At 41.7% G+C, this 11,449-nt stretch overlaps 1 protein-coding gene across 14 annotated transcripts; it reads left to right on the top strand.

Annotated features, from left to right (window-relative positions):
• The first annotated feature begins 863 nt into the window (after positions 1 to 863).
• On the top strand, positions 864 to 7,740 carry LOC118374495 (CCN family member 1-like). Of its 14 annotated transcripts, none has more exons than XM_052476712.1 (5): positions 864 to 1,208; positions 1,435 to 1,648; positions 2,068 to 2,415; positions 2,624 to 2,832; positions 3,552 to 7,740. In XM_052476712.1, exons 1-5 carry the CDS (start codon positions 1,155 to 1,157, stop codon positions 3,615 to 3,617), a joined length of 891 nt encoding a protein of 296 aa, XP_052332672.1. In that variant the 5' UTR covers positions 864 to 1,154; the 3' UTR covers positions 3,618 to 7,740. The 14 variants fall into 14 exon arrangements, with proteins under 14 accessions (XP_052332672.1, XP_052332671.1, XP_052332666.1 ...); XM_052476711.1 differs by having other exon boundaries at positions 3,514 to 7,740; XM_052476706.1 differs by lacking the exon at positions 3,552 to 7,740 and adding an exon at positions 3,248 to 3,477.
• Positions 7,741 to 11,449: the final 3,709 nt, after the last annotated feature.

The following is an 11,449-nucleotide window of genomic DNA, read 5'->3' as shown; positions in this document are numbered from 1 at the left end:
TAGAACTGCCTTGTGTATCACACAAAAAAGGCTCACTGTTGTAAGCTAACTTTTTTGGTGAATTTAAGCAACATTCCCCAAATTCCTGGGCTTAACTTCCTATGGAAAATTTCCGGAAAGTTTCCGACCCTTTGCCACCCTAGTGCTGAGCCATCACATTTAGACCAGTCCATCATATGGCTGGGAAAAATAGTCACATAGTGTCATTGTGAAAAAGTAACAAAATTATTTAAAAAAACCTTTATTTAACTAGGCAAATCAGTTAAGAACAAATTCTTATTTACAAAGACAGTCTACCAGGGAACAGTGGGTTAACTGCCTTGTTCAGGGTCAGAACAACAGCTTTTTACCTTGTCAGCTCTGGGATTCAATCCAGATACCTTTCAGATTACTGGCCCAACGCTCTAACCCAGGCCTGGGCAACTCCAGTCTTTGGGTCCTGATTGGTGTCCCACTTTTGCCTCAGCCCCTGCTAACACACCCATCTCCAATAATCAACTAATCATAATCTTCAGTTAAAAATGCAATTAGTTTAAATCCGGTGTGTTTGCTAGGGATGGGGGATAAGCCTGACACCAATCAGGCCCTGAGGACTGGAATTGCCCAGGCCTGCATAACCACTAGGCTGCCTGCCACCCCAAGTAGCACATAATAGAACAATTATCATACAGGTATAGATATTAAAAAGGGTAACTACAATAGAAGAGAATATAACTTAATATAATAAACTTCTTCCAGATTTTCTCAGCTGCACTCTAGGACAGAACATAACAGCCAACATATAAAAATATCTTAAAATAAATACTTTAAATACGTGTTTGACTTCAGTTTCCAACATTAAATAGCCTAAAAAAAGAAAGGAATAGAAAATAAAAATAATCCCTGTAAAAGATAATGTCGACAGGGTGGTACTTGGCTTGAATGGAACATTGGGAGACATTCCTCGCATAGTTTTGGAACAATTCACCCCATAGGCTACGTCAGATCTCTTTCGGATATAAAACATGAGAGGCTACACCAGCGAAACAGAAGAATATATATACCTTGTAATTCACGCTGTAGTTAAGCCTACATTGGGGGCTCCGTGTCTGGACTAATCAATCTTAAGGAGGCTTTTCTTTACTAAGGAAGATAAGAAGACTATTTCAATAGACATGAATATGTTGATGCTTTCCTTTGTTTTTTTCCTTTATGGGAGTTTTACTTCGGTAAGAAAATATATATTAATTAATTAATCGTAACCTACAATTAAAATCCGTGCATGATTGTCAATGCCGAGGGTGGGTGATGGTGATTAATTCAGATAGTCCTCACTCCGTTTTACAGTACAGTATTTGTAGAATAAATAACATAAATGAAGTGAATATTTGTAGAAGTAATAACATGAATGAAGTGAACATTAATTTATCTTATAACATGTTTTTGTTATTTTAGGTATCTGCATCTTGTCCCTCCGAATGTTTGTGTCCTCCTGAGTTAGCCAGGTGCGCTCCAGGAATCAGCCTCGTGCCAGACGGCTGTGGATGCTGCAAAGCTTGCACAAGGCAGCTCAATGAGGACTGCAGCAAGACAGAGCCATGCGACCACATCAAGGGACTGGAGTGCAACTTTGGGGCTGGTTATGGCACAGCTAAAGGCATCTGTCGAGGTATGATTAGGGCGGCAGGTAGCCTAGTGGTTAGAGTGTTGGGCCAGTAATGGAAAGTGTTGCTAGATCGAATCCCAGAGGTGACAAAGTAAAAATCTGTCATTCTGAACCAGGCACTTAACCCACTGTTCCAGGGTAGGCCTTCATTGAAAATAAAAATGTGTTCTTAACTGACTTGCCTGGTTAAATTTTAAAAAATGATACAAGTGTTTTGGAAATACTGATACCCTGCTGTGGTCACTAACTTCTACAAATTAGTACAGACTCCAATGGGTTTGCCTGTAGGAATTTACGGTTATGAACTTGTTAATTACAAATGAGGAATTATGCTTTTGGTTTATTTACAGTTCATTCTATATAATTAGAATATTACACTTGACTCACATTGTAACAGTCTCCCTGTCTGCTTCTCCAAACAGCCAAATCAGATGGAAGACCCTGTGAGTACAACAGCAAGATCTACCAGAATGGAGAGAGCTTCACTGCCAACTGCAAGCACCAGTGTACATGCATGGATGGTGCCTTGGGGTGTGTGTCCCTGTGCCCCCAGCAGCTCTCCCTGCCCAAACTGGGCTGTGCCATATCCAAGCTGGTCAAAGTGCCCGGTCACTGCTTTGAGGAGCTGGTCTGCCCTGAGGAGAGGGGGAAAGCCTCAGTGGACAAGAAGGTCAGCAAAGATGGCCGCAAGGATAAGCATTCTGATGATGACTTCACAAAGAGAAACGAGCTGGTGTCTTTCAGCAGAGGAGGACTCAAGTCTTTAGCTGGTGAGTCAACTCTGTTTATTCCAATGGTTCAGTTTGTGAAATTATTGAGCTCCTATTGATAAAAAACTTTGGTATACATCCAGACAGAGAGTTTAAATGGAAAAGCGATTTATTAGCCCCATCTGTATGTAGATTTCAACTCATGTCCAAGTTTTGTGAGACACATCCAATGCACATTGACTAATCGTCTTGCCATCTTTCCCCACAGCTTTCAGGAGTAAAACTGAGAGTCGCTTGATGTCCAAGGGGAACAGGAGGTGTGTGGCTCAGACCACAGCCTGGTCCCCCTGCTCTAAGTCCTGTGGTACAGGAGTTTCTTCCAGGGTCTCCAACAACAACAGTCAGTGCAAGCTGGTGAAGGTGACTCGTCTCTGTGAGGTCCGCCCATGCTCCCAGTCATCCTACTCATTCCTGAAGGTATGCATCTATACATTATGCGGTCATTTTTCAGATGCTTTTATCCTAAATTACTTCTCCAGATATATTGAGTATATGTGGGAATCGAGCCGGCAGGAGCAATGCTGATATCACTTGATAAAACGCATGCATGTCCAGTAGATCAATATTTTGTTTCATATTGTTCTTGTTCTGCTCTCACCAACAGAAGGGTAAGAAGTGTAGTCACATTGCTCTCACCAACAGAAGGGTAAGAAGTGTAGTCACATTGCTCTCACCAACAGAAGGGTAAGAAGTGTAGTCACATTGCTCTCACCAACAGAAGGGTAAGAAGTGTAGTCACATTGCTCTCACCAACAGAAGGGTAAGAAGTGTAGTCACATTGCTCTCACCAACAGAAGGGTAAGAAGTGTAGTCACATTGCTCTCACCAACAGAAGGGTAAGAAGTGTAGTCACATTGCTCTCACCAACAGAAGCGTAAGAAGTGTAGTCACATTGCTCTCACCAACAGAAGGGTAAGAAGTGTAGTCACATTGCTCTCACCAACAGAAGGGTAAGAAGTGTAGTCACATTGCTCTCACCAACAGAAGGGTAAGAAGTGTAGTCACATTGCTCTCACCAACAGAAGGGTAAGAAGTGTAGTCACATTGCTCTCACCAACAGAAGGGTAAGAAGTGTAGTCACATTGCTCTCACCAACAGAAGGGTAAGAAGTGTAGTCACATTGCTCTCACCAACAGAAGGGTAAGAAGTGTAGTCACATTGCTCTCACCAACAGAAGGGTAAGAAGTGTAGTCTCATTGTGAAGGCCAGCCGTCCAGTGACACTGACCTATACAGGCTGCAGCAGCGTGAAGAAGTTCCACTCCAGGTACTGTGGTTCTTGCCTGGACGGGCGCTGCTGCACCCCTCAGCAGACCCAGACTGTGGCCGTTCGCTTCCGCTGTGAGGATGGAGACACTTTCAACAAAGACGTCATGGTCATAGAGTCCTGTTCATGTGACTTTAGCTGTTCCCATAACAACGAGAAGCTCTCTGGGCTCTCCAATGATATCCGCGAATCCAGAGTCTGAGGGGAAGGTTTAGGGTTCCACACCCTGTGTGTAAACTAGGATTACAAAGGGGTGAGATGACGGGGAGTAAGGATAACTCCATATGTGCACTGCTATGCTGGAGACATTTATTTTGAGGATTTTAAAAAATGAATTGCTTCGTAATATTGGAGTTATTGGCTGCTTCGATATGGAGCGTTTTATGTTGTAATATTTCTGTTCAATGACAACTTGTTTTGTATGCATGGCTATATTTTTGTGTTTATTTGTAAATATGAAAACATCTGCTTCGTGGCAGCTACTAGAATGATTTAATCACGAGTAGATTTGTCAAACAAGTGCCATTGTTTTTAATACCACAATATTATTTGTATTTATTCTAAAATCTTGACGTTTTCTAAAGATATGATAGGCCATATTGGAAAATCATGTTTTTGACCATTTGTTTTTTAATGTTATTTATTAAATGTATGAATTTATGGAACCTGATGCTCTGTTGTGAATGACTAGATATCACAGTATGGACAGTTGATATTTAACCTAGTTTTATTGGCATTGCTTTCTCTAGTTTAATCTATCCTCCGCCCATAGTTATTTTAGAGTATGGGATACCTGCTGTGTTTCTGGCTGACCCACTTCTGAGGGGATCTAGAGTTGAATGGATGGCTCAAATATATATATATATATATATAAAATCTAGTAGTTCATTGTGTTTGTGGGTCATCTAATCCAGCTCCTACATTTCATTCAGTATGCACAAACATCAACTCATCATAAAACCTCTAAATACATCCAAGTCTATTTTCATACAGTAAGTGTCTTTAACCTGATCTGTGGGCCATGATCTGCAACGGTAGTGGAGATCTCTGTTAATGTTGTACATATAATAGAGGTTTTTATGTGGTTTTTGATAAATCATTGAGTTGTTGATTGGATATGCCTGGTTGTTTTTACCCACTTAGTTGCAGGACAGTTGGTGGGTTGGCTTGTCTGTTTTGGCTATCTAATGTTTGCATTTAAAAGATGCATCTCTGCACCTGTCACCTGATATAGAGGTCCTGGATGGCAGGGAGCTCAGCCCCAGTGACGTATTTGGCTGTCCTCACTACCCTCTGTAGCGCCATGCGATTGAGGGCGGTGCATTTGCCATACAAAGCATGTTGCCTACCCTCACCACCTGGGGTCGGCCCATCAGGAAGTCCAGGATCCAGTTGCAAAGGGAGGTGTTCAGTCCCAGGGTCTTGAGCTTGGTGACGAGCTTGGAGTGGCCTATGGTGTTGAACGCTGAGCTGTAGTCAATGAACAGCCTTCTCACATAGGTACTCTTACCTACAGTACCAGTCAAAAGTTTAAGAACACCTACTCATTCAAGGGTTTTTCTTTATTTGTTCTATTTTTTACATTGTAGAATAATAGTGGAGATGTCAAAACTATGACATAACACGTATAGAATCATGTAACCAAAAAAGTGTTAAACAAATCAACATATATTTTATATTTGAGATTCTTCAAAGCAGCCACCCTTTGCCTTGACAGCTTTGCACTCTCTTGGCATTCCCTCAACTAGCTTCATAACAGGTTTATCTTGTTAAAAGTTCATTTATGGAATTTATTTCCTTCTTAATACATTTGAAACAATCAGTTGTGTTGTGACAATGTAGGGGTGATATACAGAAGATAGCCCCATTTGGTAAAAGACCAAGTCCATATTTAACTAGGCAAGTCAGTAAAGAACAAATTCGTATTTACAATGACGGCCTACCCTGGCCAAGCCCTTCCCTAACCCTGACGACGCTGGGCCAATTGTGCGCCGCCATTTGTGCGCCGCCCTATGGGACTCCCGATCACGGGCAGTTGTGATACAGCCCGGTATCAAACCAGGGTCTGTAGTGATGCCTCTAGCAATGCAATGCCTTAGACCGCTGCACCACTCGGGAGCCAATAAGCGAAGAGAATAAGCAAAGATAAATGACAGTCCATCATTACTTGAAGACATGAAGGTCAGTCAATTCGGAAATTTCAAGATCTTTTAAAGTTTCTTCAAGTGCAGTCGCAAAAACCATCAAGTGCTATGATGAAACTGGCTCTCATGAGGACCGCCACAGGAAAGGAAGACCCAGCGTTACCTCTGCTGTAGAGGATAAAGTTAACTGCACCTCAGATTGCAGGCCAAATAAATGCTTCACAGAGTTCAAGTAACAGACACATCTCATCATCAACTTTTCAGAGGAGACTGCGTGAATCAAGTCTTTATGGTTGAATTGCTGAAAATAAACCACTACTAAAGGACAACAATAATAAGAAGAGACTTGCTTGGGCCAAAACACACGAGCATAGACATTAGCCCGGTGGAAATCTGTCCTTTGATCAAATTTTTGGTTCCAACCGCCGTGTCTTTGTGAGATGCTCTCCGCATGTGTGGTTCCCACCGTGAAGCATGGAGGAGGTGGTGTGGTGGTGTGATGGTGTGGGGGTCATTTTCTAGTGACACTATCAGTGATTTATTTAGAATTTAAGGCACATTTAACCAGCATGGCTACCACAGTATTCTGTGGCGATACGCCATTCCATCTGGTTTGCGCTTAGTGGGACTATCCATTGTTTTTCAACAGGACAATGACCCAACACAACTCAACAAGTGCTCAGCATATGTGGGTACTCCCTCAAGTCTGTTGGAAAAGCATTCCAGGTGATGCTGGTTGAGAGAATGCCAAGTGTGCAAAGCTGTCATTAAGGCGAAGGTGGCTACTTTGAAGAATCTATTTTGAAATGTTTAACACATTTTTGGTTACTACATGGTTCCATATGTGTTATTACATAGTTTTGATGTCTTCACTATTATTCTACAATGTAGAAAATAGTTCAAGTAAAGAAAAACCCTTGAATGAGTAGGTGTGTCCAAACTTTTGACTGGTACTGTAGGTGGGTGAGCGCAGTATGGCGTGAAATTGCATCGTCTATGGATCTGTTGGGACGGTATGCAAATTGGAGTGGGACTCTAGGGCATCTGGAATGATAGAGTTGATGTGTGCCATAACCAGACTACAGATGTGAGTGCTATAGATTGCTAGTCATTGTTGCAGGTAGCCTTAGAGGTCTTGGGAACAGGAATGATGGAGGTCAGCTTGAGAGATGTGGGGATTACAGACTGGTATAAGGTTGAAAATGAATATGCCTGCCAGCTGTTCTGCACATGCTCTGAGAACACGCCCTGGAATACCGTCCCCGCGGCCTTACGAGTGTCAACCGGATTAAAAACATTACTCACGTCGGCCTTGGAGAGTGAGATTACCCAGTCCCCTGGGTCAGCAGTGGCCCTCATGCACGTGTGTGTATTTGTGTCTGTAATAAAAAAAAGGTGTGTTATACCTTCTCATTTGCTTAACATGTCAGGCATCAGCATGAAAGAAGAATGAAAGAGAAAGAGAGAGAGACAGAGATGCATCCCTGACAGTATTATGTAAGCAGACTTGGACAGGGGGGGAAATGAGGGCATTGACGCACACAGAAGTAAAATGTGTCCATCGTGTTTCTGAGGAGTACCAATGTCACGACTTCCGCCGAAGTCGGCTCCTCTCCCTGTTCGGGCGGCGTTCGGCGGTCGACATCACCGGCTTTCTAGCCATCGCCGCTCCATTTTTCATGTATCGATTTGTTTTGTCTTGTTCCCTGCACACCTGGTTTTCATTCCCCCATCAATCTACATGTATTTATTCCTCTGTCTTTGTGTAAGATTGTTTGTGTTACGTGTGTATTGTTGATGCACCAGACCGGCTTGTTTTTCCCATGTTATTTTTCACGAAGATGTTTATTGTTAAACATAATTCTTGTGACTGTTTTGCACTTTTGCCTAAATAAAGTGTGCGCCTGTTCACAAATCTCTGCTCTCCTGCACCTGACTTCGCTACCAGTACACACACATCCGACAACCAAGGAGTTTTGTCTTTGAACACTTGAGAGGAGTTGAACAAGTCCATATATGAGCTTTAAAAATCCTAGATTCCTCCTTCAGTTTACTTCCTGAATTTAAATGGAACTGACCCTGTCGCTAACCATGGGAGGCAGAGAACTTGACTGACATTATTAGGCTATGGCCTATACCCCAGGGCAGGGGTATTCAACCCTTACTCTACGAGGCCGGAGCCTGCTGGTTTTCTGTCCTACCTAATCATTCATTGCACACAGCTGGTGTCTCAGGTCTAAGTCAGTCCCTGATGAGAGGGGAACAATTTAAAAAAACGCAGTGGAACTCACTTCGAGGTCCAGAGTTGAGTTTGAGGACCCTAGGGTTTGATGAGTTTACATAATAGCAGCTCACCACCAGACAAATGCAGGCAGGATTTTGACTCAACCAATAGCCCCATAATCATACCATAATCAATGGTGGTCCAGTACACTGGGTATTCTGGACAACTAATAATTTGAGGTCAAACCTTCCCTTCTGTGAACGCTGTAACAGAGGTTTGAAACGTCTAAATTACAGCCTCTTCAGTCTTTGGCTGTAATTTAGAGGCAAAGAAAACAGAATGAAATCAGAATGAAGTCATCATCACATTGTCACACTCTTTGGTCCAACTCGTGGCAGCCAGCTAATATACCCTCACATAGAATGTATGGTTGTCTTATGGTCAGTGAAGGGGAAACACAGTACAACAGTAATTTGTGTTGATTAGGTCCAATGGAAACAACACTGTCCATCTCTGGCTGTCACAGGGAGTAACAACTGTTCCTGGATGTCATCAGATGTGTCAAGACAAACTTATGTAAGAAAGCATTGTGAGAGATGCCACGGTTCCTGTTGGTAGGCCAGGCTATGGAGTGTACCTTAGTTCGACTGGAGGCCTGTATACCCAAACAACCTCTAAAACTCAATATCCCAGTTTACATAAACACATCAACAGCGAAACACAAAGAGGCCAAGAGGGGAAGTAAGGAAGTATCAGTGGACATGTGGTTCACGTTGCTGCTCTTTGTTGTGTTCCAACTTGAAATATACTTACTCCTGTCACTATATTTGACCTTATGTTACCTGATTAATAAATGTATATGGTATGTCAATGAATGGAGAAGATTAACTTTTTATATGGAAAGTTACTGTGACAGAAAAGGGGAACAGCAAAGTATGTTGAGTAAGTTGAACAGAAGGTCCCTTGTAAACATCACGGAGAAGTGACCTGATGAAGGGGAACCGCTACCAGACCGCTTAACCCCGCAACATCTGGGCAGTTTGGAAAACAGATGGACAGTTCTGAGAAGTCACACACATCTCATCTTGACATACAGTATATATGCCTGTTTGATCACTGTACAAGTGTGTTTGCAGCTAAAGCATCCAGTGGGTTGAATAAACTTGGTTAGTTTTTTCTAGTTGTCCTTCTGAGTTCATCCTGTTTGTTCACAACCTATCAGTTGAATTGTTTTTGTCTTTTACATAACTGAGACTGTGTTAGCTCTGCATTGGATATCTGGAGATCCTGTGATGAAACCAGGCCTGACAGCTAAAGCAACTGTACCTTGTTTTCAGATTTTGGCATTCAATCAGATTGTTTCCCTCCAAATGTTATGCAAAGTGTTGACTGACTACTCCTGAAGAACACCCTGGAGACAGTGAGATCCCAAACAGGTCATGAAACTGGCTCTCCGAGGTTCGCATATCCTGCACAGCACCGCTGAGTGATATACAGGCTTAAGACTTACCTTCCTTAAATAAAGGGATAGTTCGAGATTTTGTCAATTAAGCAATTTTCTTCTACTTACCAAGAGTCAGATGAACTCAAGGATACCATTTTTGTCTCCGCATGCAGTTTGAAGGAAGTTAAAGGTTGTTTGTGATGCGATTGCTAACTAGCGGAAGTCTATGCCAAAACCTCGACCTATCCCTTTAAGACTTAAGAAAAACAATTTGGATCAGTACGCTGAGTAAAAACTCTGTCTGTGTACAATATCCATTATCAACTTTATTGAAATTCTAGTTATAATGGGAAAAAGTAGTTACTGATCGATATAAAAACAAACATGGACTTCTTCATCGAACATGAATCAACGTGCAAATTCATTTGTTTTCCAAAACACGTACATCATTAAAAACATTCGTAAGTAAGGTTCATACATTGTAAGTAAGGCTCATTTGACTTCCACAACAACACAAGTTACACATAACACACCACAAACACACATATCTGAGTAATTATCATTTTAAAAAGTAGGATGATCCAAAGCTAGATGTTGCCGGTGGTAGTCCTTCATCAAACATGGTGGAGTAAGAGTTCTTGAGGAAGTCTACGCAGTTCTGAATGCTCTGCTTGTGGCTCTCTGATTGGTTCAGGCTGAGCTGCAGGTCCTTCAGACGCACCTCAAACTTCTTCTCAGCCTACATAAAGGAATCAATCCATTGAACGGAAAAATGTATGTATTTTTATTCCTTAAAATAAAAAATGGTCTGATTGGCTATGGCATCAAAAAGTACTGTACTGTATTATCATTAGCTTTAAGGGATATGAGAAACATCCTATGGTATGCAGTTGGTGATCATAGGTGATCGTGTCTGATACTCAGCAACTGATTGCTTTGTTTAATCTGTTTCAGCTCATTCTCTCTCCTGCTCTTCTCACCCTCCAGTTCCAGGATTTTAGTCTGAAAGGAACTTTCTCTGGAAACAGCTTTGTCTTTCACTTTGGACACCTTGGCATTAAAGAAATAGAGATGATGAGATGTATCAAAAAGTCAACCTTGATCTCTTGATACAAACTCAACTCCTAAAAAACACTATCTTCAAATGGTTTCTGTGCCTTTACATTTCCTTCTGGGAACCAGTCAAAAGTTTGGACACACCTACTCATTCAAGGGTTTTTCTTTGTTTTTATAGAATAATAGTGAAGACATCAAAACTATGAAATAACACATATGGAATCATGTAGTAACCAATTTTTAAAAAATATATATTTAAGATTATTCAAAGTAGCCACCATTTGCCTTGACGACACCGTTGGCATTCTCTCAACCAGCTTCATGAGGTAGTCACCTGGAATGCATTTCAATTAACAGGTGTGCTTTGTTCATTTGTGGAATTTCTTTCCTTCTTTAATGCGTTTGAGCCAATCAGTTGGGTTGTGAAAAGGTAGGGATGGTATACAAAAGATAGCCCTATTTGGCAAAGGACTAAGTCCACATTATGGCAAGAAAAGCTCAAATAAGCAAAAAGAAATGACAGTCCATCATTACTTTAAGACATGAAGGTCAGTCAATCCGGAACATTTCAAGAACTATGAAAGTTTATTCAAGGGCAGTCGCAAAAACCATCAAATGCTATGATTAAATTGCCACTCATGAGGACAGCCACAGAAAAGGAAGACCCAGAGTTACCTCTGCTGCAGAGGATAAGTTCATTCGTTACCAGCCTCAGAAATTTTCCTTTCCCAAATGGGCGGTAATTTAGAATGCATAAGATACTGTATTTACGATAGCACAGCTTTTCCCCTTTGTTCCTCAGTATTCCTGCTCCTTCACTCAAACCCAGCCCCTTTTCCTTTGTGCAACAAGCTGTCATATCTGTTCCGCCCGCCAGGGACGTTTTCCTTTATAACGTCA

The sequence above is a fragment of the Oncorhynchus keta genome, chromosome 23 (genome assembly GCF_023373465.1).
Source record: "Oncorhynchus keta strain PuntledgeMale-10-30-2019 chromosome 23, Oket_V2, whole genome shotgun sequence".
NCBI classification, from domain to species: domain Eukaryota; kingdom Metazoa; phylum Chordata; class Actinopteri; order Salmoniformes; family Salmonidae; genus Oncorhynchus; species Oncorhynchus keta.
Note: the sequence above shows the minus strand (reverse complement) of the source record. Positions and strands in the feature narration are given on the sequence as shown.